Source organism: Salvelinus namaycush, chromosome 30 (genome assembly GCF_016432855.1).
Source record: "Salvelinus namaycush isolate Seneca chromosome 30, SaNama_1.0, whole genome shotgun sequence".
NCBI lineage: Eukaryota > Metazoa > Chordata > Actinopteri > Salmoniformes > Salmonidae > Salvelinus > Salvelinus namaycush.
In genome coordinates, this window is record NC_052336.1 from 4,565,199 (window position 1) to 4,582,981 (window position 17,783).

A 17,783-nucleotide genomic window follows, 5' to 3' on the forward strand; every position below is an offset into this window, starting at 1 on the left:
CAGCCCTCCTGAATGGGTATTTGAACGTTTTTTAAATGTTTTCAGAACGTTACAGTTTCTCTTGGCACAAAGGGAACCACATAACCGGTAGGGCGCTGCTTCCTCACCTGGTACGTCGTTCAGACATCCTAGTACAGGTGTGCTGGGTAGGAACACTCCTCCACTTCTTAGCCTCCACCACCATACCCTCCGCATCCACCAGCCCAAAGCCATACAGGTGACTCACTGAGAGAGAGGGAGGGGTGGAGAGAGAGAGAGAGGGAGAGAGAGATGAGGAGGAGTTAGACCTGTGTCTAAATGGATGAGTGAAGCTTCTAAAGAGAAAGCTGCCCTAAATTATTACATTCTTTCTTTCTTTCTTTCATTTCAGGGGTGGGCAGGGGGGGAAGCAGGGCAGGGGGGAAGCAGGGCAGGGGGGAAGCAGGGCAGGGGGGGAAGCAGGGCAGGGGGGGAAGCAGGGCAGGGGGGAAGCAGGGCAGGGGGGGAAGCAGGGCAGGGGGGAAGCAGGGCAGGGGGGAAGCAGGGCAGGGGGGAAGCAGGGCAGGGGGGAAGCAGGGCAGGGGGGAAGCAGGGCAGGGGGGAAGCAGGGCAGGGGGGAAGCAGGGCAGGGGGGAAGCAGGGCAGGGGGGGAAGCAGGGCAGGGGGGAAGCAGGGCAGGGGGGAAGCATATCCTGAACTGGTGTGACTACTACACAGCTGATGATGGATTTATACGAAACTGTCACGCCCTGATCTTAGTTATCTTTGTTTTCTTTATTATTTTGGTTAGGTCAGGGTGTGACGACGGTGGTATGTGTGTTTTTGTCTGGTCTAGGGTTTTTGTCTAGGTTGTGTGTGTAGGTTGTGTGTGTAGTCTAGGCATACGTAGGTCTATGGTGGCCTGGATTGGTTCCCAATCAGAGGCAGCTGTTTATCGTTGTCTCTGATTGGGGATCCTATTTAGGTTGCCATTTTCCAGTTTGGTTTGTGGGTGATTGTCTATGTTGATGTTGCATGTCTGCACTCGTTATCATTAGGGTCACGTTCGTTTGTTATTTTGTATAGTTTGTAATAGTTTGTTTCGGTGTTCTTTCGTTGTCATTAAATAAGATGTATTCACATCACGCTGCGCTTTGGTCTCCTCACTACGACGATCGTGACAGAAACAGTTCAACTGTTACACCTTCCTCTCTAGGTGAAGTGATAAGAGGTACCAGCCCTAATCAAACACACACACTCACACGTACATACACACCCACTCAGCCCTACAGTGTGCCTTGTGAGTCGAAGGCGAGCAATTACTTGGAAATCATAAACCAACACGAGTGCTGGAACAGAACAAATATGTGCAATGGCTGAGGGATCTCTGAATGCTGAGGGATCACTGAATGCTGAGGGATCTCTGAATGCTGAGGGATCTCTGAATGCTGAGGGATCACTGAATGCTGAGGGATCTCTGAATGCTGAGGGATCTCTGAATGCTGAGGGATCTCTGAATGCTGAGGGATCACTGAATGCTGAGGGATCTCTGAATGCTGGGGGATCTCTGAATGCTGAGGGATCTCTGAATGCTGGGGGATCTCTGAATGCTGGGGGATCTCTGAATGCTGAGGGATCTCTGAATGCTGAGGGATCTCTGAATGCTGGGGGATCTCTGAATGCTGAGGGATCTCTGAATGCTGGGGGATCTCTGAATGCTGGGGGGATCTCTGAATGCTGAGGGATCTCTGAATGCTGGGGGATCTCTGAATGCTGGGGGATCTCTGAATGCTGGGGGGGATCTCTGAATGCTGGGGGATCTCTGAATGCTGGGGGATCTCTGAATGCTGGGGGATCTCTGAATGCTGGGGGATCTCTGCTGGGGATCTCTGAAGGACCAAGTTAACGAACACTGCCATACAGTACATGACAGTGGAGGCTGGTGGAGGAAAAATGTCTGTCCTCCCCATCTCTCCCTCCACCAGCCTCCACTGGTACAGGAGGAGTCCATTGTACTGTAGCTACCTCTGTGTCCGGCTGCGTTGGTCTCCCAGTCGTTGGCCTTCAGGTGGACAGGCCTGGACGTCTTGACCAGCAGGTGCTGGATATCTCTCCAGCTGACCAATGGGCTGGAACAACATACATAAATATGTTGCTGCGTGCCCTGATGAACACGACCCAATACTTAAAGTTTTCTTGACTTAGCTTGTGGTTTGTGCCCAGGTCTTAAGAAAATCACAAAGAAAAGTAATGACAGCTGTTTACCCATATTTTTTCCTTGTACAGTATGGCCAAAAGTAGAACACTATAGAAATAAGTCAAATGTATTTGCACAAGTCATGTCCCTTACAATTCACTCACAAATAGTTTGACGTTTTACTTACTTTAAATCATTTAGAAGATCAATTCGCTCTTTAAAATCTGATGTAAAGCGATCAAATTAAATGTACCCCATTCTGCAGTCATATCATTGTGTATCATTATCTAATTGTGTATTAAGCACGTAATTAGAGCAGTAAAAATACATGTTTTGTCATCCCCGTGATCTACCACGGCTGTCAGCCTGTCAGCATTCAGGGCTCCAACCACCCAGTTTATAATTGGGTATTAAGCACATAGTGTATATCCAGGGCTCCTCCCACTGTCTAGGGGACAACTATGAGCTACATGACCCAGTAACAGCAGTAAGATAGAACACCATTAACACATCTAGTTAGTATTCCATCTATTATTATCTTCAATTATTCTCTGTTATCTACAGATGTGGGAATAGTCTAATAGTCCCTGATCCACAGGTGCAGAGCTGCTGAAGGTCTGAACACAAATCACCCCTGCTACTACCTGAGTTCCTCAGCTCAAATGTGTGTGCGTTTGGCATGCGTTTGGCCTGCGTGCCAAAACATCCCATGAACCATTCTCCTAAAAGAATGTGGACCCTGAAAAGGGATGTCCTTCCACAGTAATGAACCAGTTATGAGAAAAACGCCACTATGTTGAGACTCCAGAGTCTGTGCAACGTCAAGATAAGACCTCCTTGACAGGACAGCCAGTGGACAGATGTCACTGAAAGGTCTAATCAGACAGACAGACAGACAGACAGACAGACAGACAGACAGACAGACAGACAGACAGACAGACAGACAGACAGACAGACAGACAGACAGACAGACAGACAGACAGACAGACAGACAGACAGACAGACAGACAGACAGACAGATAGATAGATAGATAGATAGATAGATAGATAGATAGATAGATAGATATATAGATAGATAGATAGATAGATAGATAGATAGATAGATAGATAGATAGATAGATAGATAGATAGAAGACATAATGAGCCAGGAGAGAGAGAGTAAGAGGGATAAAGAGAAAGGGAGTGGGAAAAAGAAAGAAATCTAAACAGATGGACAGTAGACAGAAGTGAGAAAAGAGGGGTGGAGGGATAGGGTAGAGAGAGAAAGAGGGGTGGAGGGAGGGATAGGGTAGAGAGAGAGAGGGATGGAGGGATAGGGTAGAGAGAGAAATAGGGATGGAGGGAGGGATAGGGTAGAGAGAGAGAGGGATGGAGGGATAGGGTAGAGAGAGAAATAGGGATGGAGGGATAGGGTAGAGAGAGAAATAGGGATGGAGGGAGGGATAGGGTAGAGAGAGAAAGAGGGATGGAGGGAGGGATAGGGTAGAGAGAGAAATAGGGATGGAGGGAGGGATAGGGTAGAGAGAGAAAGAGGGATGGAGGGAGGGATAGGGTAGAGAGAGAGAGGGATGGAGGGATAGGGTAGAGAGAAAGAGGGGTGGAGGGATAGGGTAGAGAGAGAGAGGGAGGGAGGGAGGGATAGGGTAGAGAGAAAGAGGGGTGGAGGGATAGGGTAGAGAGAGAGAGGGAGGGAGGGAGGGATAGGGTAGAGAGAAAGAGGGGTGGAGGGATAGGGTAGAGAGAGAGAGGGATGGAGGGATAGGGTAGAGAGAGAAATAGGGATGGAGGGAGGGATAGGGTAGAGAGAGAGAGGGATGGAGGGATAGGGTAGAGAGAAAGAGGGGTGGGGGATAGGGTAGAGAGAGGGATGGAGGGAGGGATAGGGTAGAGAGAGAGGGGGATGGAGGGATAGGGTAGAGAGAGAAATAGGGATGGAGGGAGGGATAGGGTAGAGAGAGAGAGGGATGGAGGGATAGGGTAGAGAGAAAGAGGGGTGGAGGGATAGGGTAGAGAGAGAGAGGGATGGAGGGATAGGGTAGAGAGAGAGAGGGATGGAGGGATAGGGTAGAGAGAGAGAGAGGGATGGAGGGATAGGGTAGAGAGAGAGAGGGATGGAGGGATAGGGTAGAGAGAGAGAGGGATGGAGGGATAGGGTAGAGAGAGAGGGATAGGGTAGAGAGAGAGAGAGAGATGGAGGGATAGGGTAGAGAGAGAGAGGGATGGAGGGAGGGATAGGGTAGAGAGAGAGAGATGGAGGGATAGGGTAGAGAGAGAGAGAGGGATGAAGGGATAGGGTAGAGAGAGAGGGATGGAGGGATAGGGTAGAGAGAGAGATGGATAGGGTAGAGAGAGAGAGAGAGATGGAGGGATAGGGTAGAGAGAGAGAGGGATGGAGGGATAGGGTAGAGAGAGAGAGGGATGGAGGGATAGGGTAGAGAGAGGGATGGAGGGATAGGGTAGAGAGAGAGAGGGATGGAGGGATAGGGTAGAGAGAGAGATGGATAGGGTAGAGAGAGAGGGATGGAGGGATAGGGTAGAGAGAGAGATGGATAGGGTAGAGAGAGAGAGAGAGATGGAGGGATAGGGTAGAGAGAGAGAGGGATGGAGGGATAGGGTAGAGAGAGAGATGGATAGGGTAGAGAGAGAGAGGGATGGAGGGATAGGGTAGAGAGAGAGAGGGATGGAGGGATAGGGTAGAGAGAGAGGGATGGAGGGATAGGGTAGAGAGAGAGAGGGATGGAGGGATAGGGTAGAGAGAGAGAGGGATGGAGGGATAGGGTAGAGAGAGAGATGGATAGGGTAGAGAGAGAGAGGGATGGAGGGATAGGGTAGAGAGAGAGAGGGATGGAGGGATAGGGTAGAGAGAGAGAGAGATGGAGGGATAGGGTAGAGAGAGAGAGATGGAGGGATAGGGTAGAGAGAAAGAGGGATGGAAGGATAGGGTAGAGAGAGAGAGGGATGGAGGGACAGGGTAGAGAGAGAGGGGTACTGACTTGGCCTCCAGAGCGAGAGCGATGACCCCAGCCACCATGGGAGCTGACACAGAGGTGCCAGTGTGGCCATCAGTACAGCGCTGACGCAGGTCTGTGGTCACCTGGCAGAAGGGAAAACCACAGAGATTACATCTTATTCACTCATCATCCTTCTTTACATTCATTTCTTCTTGAGTTAGAATGCTGTCGCAAAGACTGACACTCAGAAATGTGTTCCCTGAACCACACAATGCACTGTACAACCAGTTGCCTGTCGAGACACACCGAACTATATCAATACAACATACATTCTATTTACAGTAATATTTACAGTTATTTACAGTAGTGATGACATAATAATGCCTAAGTACAGGAACTTGTTTTTTGGCATCTTGGGTTATGCCCTAATACTCTTATGCAGCTTCCTTTTCTTGTTCCCTTTGCCACTACACTCCCACTACACTCTCACTCACATATGACATTCTCACAAATCAATAGTAATGACGGCAAGGAGACAGCAATGAGTGGAGGCTATTTCGGACTCTTGGCGAGGAAAGACCAATTGACTGTTAACTGGATGCCAGAGCAGAGAGCACATAGCCAAGGCTTGTTAAAGTACATGACAGATGGGTGAGGGGAGAAGGGCAGAGAGCAGGTCTCCTTGTGGTAACCCCACCACCAGGAGGAGTAGCTGCTGCAGCGGCTAATGGGGATCCTAATAAATACCAAATACCATCACTGCCCTATCGTGTGTACTGGGCTGGGGCCACAGGTTCAGCTTCTGCTAAACTCAGTAAATATTATTCTCAATTTGGTCCCTGTAAAACTAACCAGGACACCAGTGTTGGCCTAGACCATAGGCAAGGGAGGGGGCAGCGAGAGGTACAGGATCTACAGCCCCAGGGAGCTGTATCAAGCGTCTTGACAAATATGGCCCCTGAGCCCAGGAGGCCAGAGCCCCACCCAGAGTTATCACACCAGGGCCTTAAAGGGATAGTTCACCCAAATTACAAAATTGCATATTACATTTTGTTTCTTTACCTTGAAAGCAGTAAATGAGAAACAGTAAGACACAATTGTTTTTGTTTACCTATTGCCCTGCTACCAACCTCTAATATTTGCATTTTGAGATGATTTGGACCAGATTTGTTTTTACCACGTTATGCCACGCTCTTTAAAGGATACTTCTACTTTGGGATACATTGACTGTTATAGGTTTGTTAGAAAAAGCTTATGTTAGCATTTAGTGGTAATGGCTATGTATACCAAACCTAAGAGTGGATTTACGTCTCCTTGTCCCTGGACTGCTTTCAAGTTAAGGAAACACATTTATAAGTTTGTAATTTTAAAGAATTGTTAAGGGAGTTAAACAAGCAGTGTGATAAAAAAGTAGCGCGGCCAGGCGGGTCATGTTTCAATAGACGCATGACTCGACCTTCGCCTCTCCCGAGCCCATACGGGAGTTGTACTGGTCTCTCCAGAGCCCATACGGGAGTTGTATGGTCTCTCCCGAGCCCATACGGGAGTTGTACTGGTCTCTCCAGAGCCCATACGGGAGTTGTACTGGTCTCTCTCCCGAGCCCATACGGGAGTTGTACTGGTCTCTCTTGAGCCCATACGGGAGTTGTACTGGTCTCTCCCGAGCCCATACGGGAGTTGTACTGGTCTCTCCCGAGCCCATACGGGAGTTGTACTGGTCTCTCCCGAGCCCATACGGGAGTTGTACTGGTCTCTCCCGAGCCCATACGGGAGTTGTACTGGTCTCTCCAGAGCCCGTACGGGAGTTGTACTGGTCTCTCCCGAGCCCATACGGGAGTTGTACTGGTCTCTCTCCCGAGCCCATACGGGAGTTGTACTGGTCTCTCCCGAGCCCATACGGGAGTTGTACTGGTCTCTCCCGAGCCCATACGGGAGTTGTACTGGTCTCTCCCGAGCCCATACGGGAGTTGTACTGGTCTCTCCCGAGCCCATACGGGAGTTGTACTGGTCTCTCCAGAGCCCATACGGGAGTTGTACTGGTCTCTCCCGAGCCCATACGGGAGTTGTACTGGTCTCTCCCGAGCCCATACGGGAGTTGTACTGGTCTCTCCCGAGCCCATACGGGAGTTGTACTGGTCTCTCCCGAGCCCATGCGGGAGTTGTATTGGTCTCTCTCGAGCCCATACGGGAGTTGTACTGGTCTCTCTCGAGCCCATACGGGAGTTGTACTGGTCTCTCCCGAGCCCATACGGGAGTTGTACTGGTCTCTCCCGAGCCCATACGGGAGTTGTACTGGTCTCTCCCGAGCCCATACGGGAGTTGTACTGGTCTCTCCCGAGCCCATACGGGAGTTGTACTGGTCTCTCCAGAGCCCATACGGGAGTTGTACTGGTCTCTCCCGAGCCCGTACGGGAGTTGTACTGGTCTCTGCCGAGCCCATACGGGAGTTGTACTGGTCTCTCCCGAGCCCATACTGGAGTTGTACAGTAGCGATGAGCCAAGGTCTTAATTCGGGGAGAATTATTATTTTTTAAATACACTTGAGGCCATACCACCCTGAACACGCCTGATATTTTCTGATCTCAGTAGCTCCGCGGAGTCGGGCCTGGTTAGTACTTGGATGGGAGACAGCCTGGGAATACCTGGTGCTGTAAACTAAAATAAATACAAATAAAAACTCTAGCCTATGCCTCCACCAATCCACTACTTTCAGATTTGTGGAATGTAGTGAACACCCCCCTGACATTTAATTTAACTAGCATCCATCAATATAGCATCTCTAAACACAGACCTATCTATATTTTGTCCAAGTTTCCACCCACAAAAAACTCACTATCTGTTTTATCTCTACCTGTGAGCCAACAAAACATTAGAATTTTATGAAAATTCAATGAACTACTTCCAGTGCCTTCAGAAAGTATTCAACCCCTTGACTAATTCCACATGTTGTTGTGTTACAGCCTGAATTCAACATGTATTTCATTATTTCTTTTCCTGACCCATCTAAAACAATACCCCATAATGACAAAGTGAAAACACGTTTTTAGAAATTTTGGGCCTGGTTAGTACTTGGATGGGAGACGGCGTGGGAATACCAGGTGCCGTAAGCAAAAAATATATATTTATATCTAATAATTGTTTTGCAAATGTATTGAAAATGAAATACAGAAATATCTCATTTACATACAGTACCAGTCAAAAGTTTGGTCACAACTACTCATTCAAAGGTGTTTCGTGATTTTTACTATTTTCTACATTGTAGAATAGTGAAGACATCAAAACTATGAAATAACACATATGGAATCATGTAGTAACCGAAAAAGTGTTAAACAAATCAAAATATATTTTGTATATGAGATTCTTTAAAGTAGCCACCCTTTGTCTTGATGACAGCTTTGCACACTCTTGGTATTCTCTCAACCAGCTTCATGAGGTAGTCACCTGGAATGAATTTCAATTAACAAGTGTGCCTTGTTAAAAGTGAATTTGTGGAATTGCTTTCCTTCTTAATCTTGGTAAGCAACTCCAGTGTATATTTGGCCTTGTGTTTTAGGTTATTGTCCTTAATTTGTCCCCAGTGTCTGTTGGAAAGCAGACGGAACAAGGTTTTCCTCTAGGATTTTGCCTGTGCTTAGCTCTATTCTGTTTATTTTTATCCTATAAAATCCTTAGTCCTTGGTGATGACAAGCATACCCATAAAATGATGCAGCCACCACCATGCTTGAAAATATGAAGAGTGGTACTCAGTGACGTGTGCTGGATTTGCCCAAAACATAACACTTAGTATTCAGGACATAAAGTGAATTTCTTAGCCAATTTTTTGGCAGTTTTACTTTAGTACCTTATTCCAAACAGGATGTACAGGGTTCCTTCTTTTCACTCTGTCATTTAGGTTAGTATTGTGGAGTAACTACAATGTTGTTGATCGATCCTCAGTTTTCTCCTATCCCAGCCATTTAAACTCTGTGACTGTTTTAAAGTCACCATTGGCCTCATGGTGAAATCCCTGAGCGGTTTCCTTCCTCTCCGGCAACTGAGTTAGGAAGGACGCCTGTATCTTTGTAGTGACTGGGTGTATTGATATACCATCCAATGTGTAATTAATAACTTCACCATGCTCAAAGGGCTGTTCAATGTCTGCTTGTTTTAAACCCATCTACCAATAAGTACCCTTCTTTGTGAAGCATTAGAAAGCCTCCCTGGTCTTGATGGTTGAATCTGTTTGAAATTCACTTCTCAGCTGAGGGACCTTAGAGATAATTGTATGTGTGTGATACTGAGATGAGGTAGTCATTCAAAAATCTTCTTAAACACTATTATTGCACAGAGACTGAGTCCATGCAACTTATGTGACTTGGTCAGCATACCTCTCCTCTCTCAAGCACAAGCCTGGCTAAATATTAGCCTTGTCCAGTAGCAACCTTTCCTCATTAAAATGGATGGTGGATATTTGTTAAAAAGAGCAAAACAAACAGCACATTTGAGCTGTGTCCAAGTTGTTGACGCTGTCATAATTCCAGTAAGAGGAGGCCATCTCTGTGTAGTTGGGGGAAAACAGTGTGTAGTTGATGGATGTGGCATGTCTGTGCTTTGGCAACGCTACACCATTCCCTTATCCCAGAGGACAACGCTACACCATTCCCTTATCCCAGAGGACAACGCTACACCATTCCCTTATCCCAGAGGACAACGCTACACCATTCCCTTATCCCAGAGGGCAACGCTACACCATTCCCTTATCCCAGAGGACAACGCTACACCATTCCCTTATCCCAGAGGACATCACTACACCATTCCCTTATCCCAGAGGGCAACGCTACACCATTCCCTTATCCCAGAGGACAACGCTACACCATTCCCTTATCCCAGAGGACAACGCTACACCATTCCCTTATCCCAGAGGGCAACGCTACACCATTCCCTTATCCCAGAGGACAACGCTACACCATTCCCTTATCCCAGAGGACATCACTACACCATTCCCTTATCCCAGAGGACAACGCTACACCATTCCCTTATCCCAGAGGACAACGCTACACCATTCCCTTATCCCAGAGGGCAACGCTACACCATTCCCTTATCCCAGAGGACAACGCTACACCATTCCCTTATCCCAGAGGACAACGCTACACCATTCCCTTATCCCAGAGGACAACGCTACACCATTCCCTTATCCCAGAGGGCAACGCTACACCATTCCCTTATCCCAGAGGACATCGCTACACCATTCCCTTATCCCAGAGGGCAACGCTACACCATTCCCTTATCCCAGAGGACAACGCTACACCAATCCCTTATCCCAGAGGGCAACGCTACACCATTCCCTTATCCCAGAGGACAACGCTACACCATTCCCTTATCCCAGAGGACAACGCTACACCATTCCCTTATCCCAGAGGACAACGCTACACCATTCCCTTATCCCAGAGGGCAACGCTACACCATTCCCTTATCCCAGAGGACAACGCTACACCATTCCCTTATCCCAGAGGACAACGCTACACCATTCCCTTATCCCAGAGGGCAACGCTACACCATTCCCTTATCCCAGAGGACAACGCTACACCATTCCCTTATCCCAGAGGACAACGCTACACCATTCCCTTATCCCAGAGGACAACGCTATACCATTCCCTTATCCCAGAGGACAACGCTACACCATTCCCTTATCCCAGAGGACAACGCTACACCATTCCCTTATCCCAGAGGACAACGCTACACCATTCCCTTATCCCAGAGGACATCGCTACACCATTCCCTTATCCCAGAGGACAACGCTACACCATTCCCTTATCCCAGAGGACAACGCTACACCATTCCCTTATCCCAGAGGACAACGCTACACCATTCCCTTATCCCAGAGGACATCGCTACACCATTCCCTTATCCCAGAGGACAACGCTACACCATTCCCTTATCCCAGAGGACAACGCTACACCATTCCCTTATCCCAGAGGACAACGCTACACCATTCCCTTATCCCAGAGGACAATGCTACACCATTCCCTTATCCCAGAGGGAAACGCTTCACCATTCCCTTATCCCAGAGGACATCAAAAACATGATATGGGGATGGTGTTGTGAGTGTGTGTGTGTGTGAGTGTGTGTGTGTTTATGAATGCCAGAATGAATGATAGCATGTTTCTGAAAGAGAGTGTGTGTGCATGTGTTTGAGTCTGGCCACTGAACTGTATCATAGCATTCTGAATGTTAATCTGCTTAGATGGAAATGTACATTTGACAGAATGAAGGATGCCATAATAATGTGTACTAGCGTTCCTTGGCTTTTATGGTTTGTAACCCTGCAACTAAACAGCTTTCCTTCCATGGAAAAGCAGGCAAAGGCACACTTGATTTAAACATCAACAATCACCTCAAAACTCAACTATTTTCCTTTTGTAAAACTTGCCACGAAGAGCAGACCTCCAAGTACTAGGGCTTGCACTCACGCACACACACACACACACACACACACACACACACACACACACACACACACACACACACACACACACACACACACACACTTACTATCTTCCTGTCATAGAACTCCCCGCTGCTGTAGGTGGTGGCCAGTGTGGAGGAGCAGACCTCCAGGTACCAGGGCTTGTTGCCGTTCTCTGTGGTGCTGGAGATGGAGATGGTGTAGATGCTGTTGGTGTAGCCGTCACACGAACAGTGGTCACCCTGGCGACCGCCGTTCCCCGACGCCCAAACAAAGATGGATCCCAGACCCTTCCTGCCCTATTTGAGAGGGAGAGGGACAGATGTGAACAAAGATGGAGCCCAGACCCTTTAGGGCCCTGTTTGAGAGCGAGAGAGGGACAGATGTGAACAAAGATGGAGCCCAGACCCTTTAGGGCCCTGTTTGAGAGCGAGAGAGGGACAGATGTGAACAAAGATGGAGCCCAGACCCTTTAGGGCCCTGTTTGAGAGCGAGAGAGGGACAGATGTGAACAAAGATGGAGCCCAGACCCTTTAGGGCCCTGTTTGAGAGGGAGAGGGACAGATGTGAACAAAGATGGAGCCCAGACCCTTTAGGGCCCTGTTTGAGAGCGAGAGAGGGACAGATGTGAACAAAGATGGAGCCCAGACCCTTTAGGGCCCTGTTTGAGAGCGAGAGAGGGACAGATGTGAACAACTGAGCCAAATAGAGAAGATCCAAATCAAGCTGGGTTACTCATCCATCAAAGCTGTTGAGAAATACAACTTGAAAAGAAGATACCCGAGCCTGCACAGTTTGGTTCAGCACCATAGTGTGAAAAGGATATCAGATATCAGACATTGAAAGTTGATTTGAAAATCTCCATTGTAGATGGGCTTCGTACATCCCCCAAAGAACACTTTCTTCTCTTTGTTATGTAATGTGCTCTTAGCGCTCCACTGAATCAATGCAATCCATTTTTCAACAGAGTTGAGGCCCAGTTCAATACCACACAGCAATAAGGACCATTTCACTTTGTACTTCTGGGGGCGCTAAACAATAAGTGGAATTACATTTCCTTATTCGTATCATTTGAGTGACTCAGTTAAGTAGATTGATTTGCTCCAAAATACCTTTTGAAATCAAGTGCCTCATATTGAGATCCTGTTACTGCCTAATCTAATTTGAGTGATGCAGTTCTGTTCACTGATTTCAAAAGTTATTTTGGGCAAATCGTGTTCCTCAAAGGCTGATATTCATGACGTTTTCTGATCAAAAGTTCCTCTGGTCAGGAGTAGTGCACTACATGGGAAATAGGGTGTAATTTGAGTTGCTCAGGTCAAAAGCAGTACACTAGGAAGGGAATGGAGGGTGTCATTGAAACACTCATGTAAGAAAGTAGTGCACTACAATTGGGTTTAATTTGATCAACTGTTTGGTCAAAAGTAGTGCACTATATGGCCCAACGGGGGTCATCAGTAGTGCACTATATGGCCCAGGGAATGGGGTGTCATCGAAGTAGTGCGCTACATTGGGCAATACATAGGGTGTGATTAGCTATAAACTAGGTTTCCATCCAAATGTCAACAGATTTTCATGCGAATATTCTAAAATCCACATAAACAAAATATGCGCATTTTCCCACCAGTGGTGTATTTCCGCAAAAAAAAAATAGTTGCGTTATGAGTTAGTGTGCACAACATTGACTTTTTGCTTACGTTTCAGGTATCCGATAAACATCTCAAGTTCAATGTGTTTCCATCACATTTTGAACTCTACAGATAGTTTTATCACAAAAACTGTTGCGTTAAATAGAAAATGTGCCTACTCTGGTCTTGGTGCTCTAGCCAACCGCTCACAGATACAGTGCAGGTAGGGGAGTCTCCAAGATGAGATTATTATGGATAAGAATATAAACATTTGTCAAACGGCAGTCGAGCGCCTATCATGTCTCCAGAATAAGACCCTGGATATTTAGTGGAAAGGAGCATCAAGCTCATCATTGTGCACTTTCACCACCCTGTGAACTTCATAACTTATTTCATCTGTAGCCTAATAAACAACATGGTTTCCCGAGTTGTAGTGGGATGACCCCACACCATATCATCATGTGACTCCAAGTTTACTTCCATATGATGGTTATTATATATATGTTTGTGCATAAAGGCGTTTCCACCAGTATTTCTCGCAAAATGAATTTTACCTGCACAAAAAGATCCCACCATGTCAAACGAACAGATGATCTGTTGGCATTCATAAACTTGTACCGAAACTTCCTGTTTCCAGCACAGCAGTCTTTTTTAATACGATATGACTTTACTCACATAAAACTGTGGATGGAAACGTGGTTATAGACCATAATTCACCTTTTTGATGCCCATCTCGAAGGCCTGTTTGGCCAGAGGCCCTGGTCCGTCCACGGTCTTTCCATCGTCGTCAGGTCCCCAGCTGGCGCTGTAAATGTCTATGTAGTCAGGTCTGATACCGAGGGACTTCGCCTCTACTACATCTGTCACATCACCATCCAGCATACGAATACCTGCTCACAGGTACACAACCAATATCAATCAACCAATCAATCAATCAAGAAATAAAACAATGTATCACTCAACCAATCAAATGCATTTATAAGTCACTTTTTTATCTTTGTCATAAAGTGTTTTACAATAACAAATATATTTGTGTCCAAAGGTGACTTGCCGTTTAAAAGAATGAGTCAGCGTATTTGTTTTGTTTGTGTGTGTTCAGCTTTAGTAACAGCTAGTCTACCTTGGGTCCCCTCAAAATCCACATGTTGGATAGTTGAGAGCCAGGATATTTTCACATAGCTTTGATAACGATTAGTCAGGTCAGTGATTACACCAAGGAAGGAAGTAAGGAAGGAAAGAAAGAAGGAAAGAACCAACCAACTAACCAAAAAAACAATAAATTAAGGAACTAAGAAACTAACGAACCAACAAACGATGGCGCTTTATAGAATTGAAACAGGGCCAAAGGGTTTGAGGGGCAGAATTAAGATCACACTCTGGTAAACATGGTTATAATCAGAAGCCTTTGCTGCCAGCTAGGCGACCGCTGAGTACTCAGAGAAAAGTGGGACCAATGTGAAACTATGCCGACACATTTATTCCCTTTACTGAAGCACAAAGACACAGTTTCACTCTTTTGTTTGGTTCAGCCCTCCTCTTCTGCTTTATCTTCCACTCTAAACACATATTTACTGTCAAACAACACAGCAGGCGAGAGGGTGTGTGAAAAAGACTCTGTGTGTGTGTGTGTGTGTGTGTGTGTGTGTGTGTGTGTGTGTGTGTGTGTGTGTGTGTGTGTGTGTGTGTGTGTGTGTGTGTGCGCACACATGCGTGAGTGTGTGTTTGGGTTACATGGATAGATCTCTACTCGCTGTACCCCGGCAAGACTCTCTCTCCCCCTTTCCCCTCCGTTCATCCCTCCATCTCTACTCCAACCCTCCATTGAGTTCACTCCTCCATCCACCCCTCTCCTCATTTCCAAATGAACAGTATGTTCCCAAAATGGGGGGGGGGGGGGGCAAGAGAGAGAGAGTGAAAAGTTCTGGAGGAAGTTCTGAGCGTCAAACAAATGATAAAGCAGGGGCTCACTCATAAAGGCTGTTTGTTTGCATTAGCAAAACAATTTCCCTCAATTACAAGCTGGCAAATCTGTTCCAATACATTTTATTATAGTCATTTAGAGACGCGCAGGTGCCCAAGACATTCCCTTCTATTCCTGGCGACAGCTGTTAAGAACACCAATGTGCTAACAAGCAATTCAACTGGAATACAGTGACATTAATGTATCTAATATAAAGTACATGCAGCAACACCCTTACGGAAAAACCACGTGAACTTCTCATTTGACCGGAAGTGTTCCAAAACCACGTGAACTTCTCATGTGACCGGAAGTGTTCCAAAACCACGTGAACTTCTCATGTGACCGGAAGTGTTCCAAAACCACGTGAACTTCTCATGTGACCGGATGTGAAGTGTTCCAAAACCACGTGAACTTCTCATGTGACCGGATGTGTTCCAAAACCACGTGAACTTCTCATGTGATCGGAAGTGTTCCAAAACCACGTGAATTTCTCATGTGACCAGAAGTGTTCCAAAACCACGTGAACTTCTCATGTGACCGGATGTGAAGTGTTCCAAAACCACGTGAACTTCTCATGTGACCGGATGTGTTCCAAAACCACGTGAACTTCTCATGTGACCGGATGTGTTCCAAAACCACGTGAACTTCTCATGTGACCGGAAGTGTTCCAAAACCACGTGAACTTCTCATGTGACCGGAAGTGTTCCAAAACCATGTGAACTTCTCATGTGACCGGAAGTGTTCCAAAACCACGTGAACTTCTCATGTGACCGGAAGTGTTCCAAAACCACGTGAACTTCTCATGTGACCGGAAGTGTTCCAAAACCACGTGAACTTCTCATGTGACCGGAAGTGTTCCAAAACCACGTGAACTTCTCATGTGACCGGATGTGAAGTGTTCCAAAACCACGTGAACTTCTCATGTGACCGGATGTGTTCCAAAACCACGTGAACTTCTCATGTGACCGGATGTGTTCCAAAACCACGTGAACTTCTCATGTGACCAGAAGTGTTCCAAAACCACGTGAACTTCTCATGTGACCGGAAGTGTTCCAAAACCACGTGAACTTCTCATGTGACCGGATGTGAAGTGTTCCAAAACCACGTGAACTTCTCATGTGACCGGATGTGAAGTGTTCCAAAACCACGTGAACTTCTCATGTGACCGGATGTGAAGTGTTCCAAAACCACGTGAACTTCTCATGTGACCGGATGTGAAGTGTTCCAAAACCACGTGAACTTCTCATGTGACCGGATGTGAAGTGTTCCAAAACCACGTGAACTTCTCATGTGACCGGATGTGAAGTGTTCCAAAACCACGTGAACTTCTCATGTGACCGGATGTGAAGTGTTCCAAAACCACGTGAACTTCTCATGTGACCGGATGTGAAGTGTTCCAAAACCACGTGAACTTCTCATGTGACCGGATGTGAAGTGTTCCAAAACCACGTTTTCATGTGATCACGTGATCTTATGTGAAGTTGATGTGACAACATGTAAAGCTCCATGTGATAACATAAAACTACACATGTGAAAACATGTGATCACATGTGAAGTGTTCCAAAAACACACAAGATTTCCCATGGGAAATTTCACGTGAAATATATATATTTTTTTTTGTAAGGGCAACTCTGTCCTAAAAAGACATATGGCAGTATTGAACCAACAGTTCTTTGTGATATTTTGTGTGTGTGTGTGTGTGTGTGTGCGTGCGTGTGTGCGTGCGTGCGTGCGTGCGTGTGTTTTTTGTTTGTGTGTGTGTGTGTTGGTGGGTTGGTTCTTACAGTGCCTTGCACAAGTATTCATCCCCCTTGGTGTTTTTCCTATTTTGTTGCATTACAACCTGTATTTTAAATAGATTTTTATTTGGATTTCATGTAGTCCAACTGGTGAAGTGAAATGGAAAAAAAATTCTTGTTTCAAAAAAGTTTACAAACGGAAAAGTGGTGCGTGCATATGTATTCACGCCCTTTGCTATGAAGCCCCTAAATATGATCTGGTGCAAAAAATTACCTTCAGAAGTCACATAATTAGTTAAATAAAGTCCACCTGTGTGCAATCTAAGTGTCACATGATCTGTCTCAGTATATATACACCTGTTCAGAAAGGCCCCAGAGTCTGCAACACAACCAAGCAAGCAGCACCATGAAGACCAAGGAGCTCTCCAAACAGGTCAGGGACAAAGTTGTGGAAAAGTACAGATCAGGGTTGGGTTATAGAAAAATATCTGAAACTTCCCACGGAGCACCATTAAATCCATTATTAAAAAATGGAAAGAATATGGCACCACAACAAACCTGCCAAGAGAGGGCCGCCCACCAAAACTCACAGACCAGGCAAGGAGGGCATTAATCAGAGAGGCAACAAAGAGAACAAAGATAGGCCTGAAGGAGCTGCAAAGCTCCACAGCAGAGACTGGAGTATCTGTCCATAGGACCACTTTAAGCAGTACAATCCACAGAGCTGGGCTTTACGGAAGAGTGGCCAGACAAAAGCCATTGCTTAAAGAAAAAAAAGACGCTAACACGTTTGGTATTCGCCAAAAGGCGCGTGGGAGACTCCCCAAACATATGGAAGAAGGTACTCTGGTCAGATGAGACTAAAATTTAGCTTTTTGGCCATCAAGCAAAACGTTATGTCTGG

General features: G+C 46.4%; 1 protein-coding gene across 50 annotated transcripts in view; it reads right to left on the minus strand.

Moving 5' to 3' along the window:
* pcsk6 (proprotein convertase subtilisin/kexin type 6) overlaps window positions 1-17,783 on the minus strand; it is a 92,628-nt gene that overhangs the window by 53,036 nt on the left and 21,809 nt on the right. For all 50 annotated transcript variants that reach the window (XR_005472941.1, XR_005472948.1, XR_005472949.1 and 47 more), the window contains exons 7-11: window positions 13,898-14,070; window positions 11,639-11,851; window positions 5,149-5,249; window positions 1,984-2,087; window positions 108-225 (exon numbers count right to left, since the gene is read on the minus strand). Coding sequence is in view for 41 of the 50 variants with exons in the window: in XM_038969080.1 (XP_038825008.1) it covers window positions 108-225; window positions 1,984-2,087; window positions 5,149-5,249; window positions 11,639-11,851; window positions 13,898-14,070 (709 nt within the window). In the remaining 9 variants the exon portion in view is untranslated. The remainder of the gene's footprint in view (window positions 1-107; window positions 226-1,983; window positions 2,088-5,148; window positions 5,250-11,638; window positions 11,852-13,897; window positions 14,071-17,783) is intronic.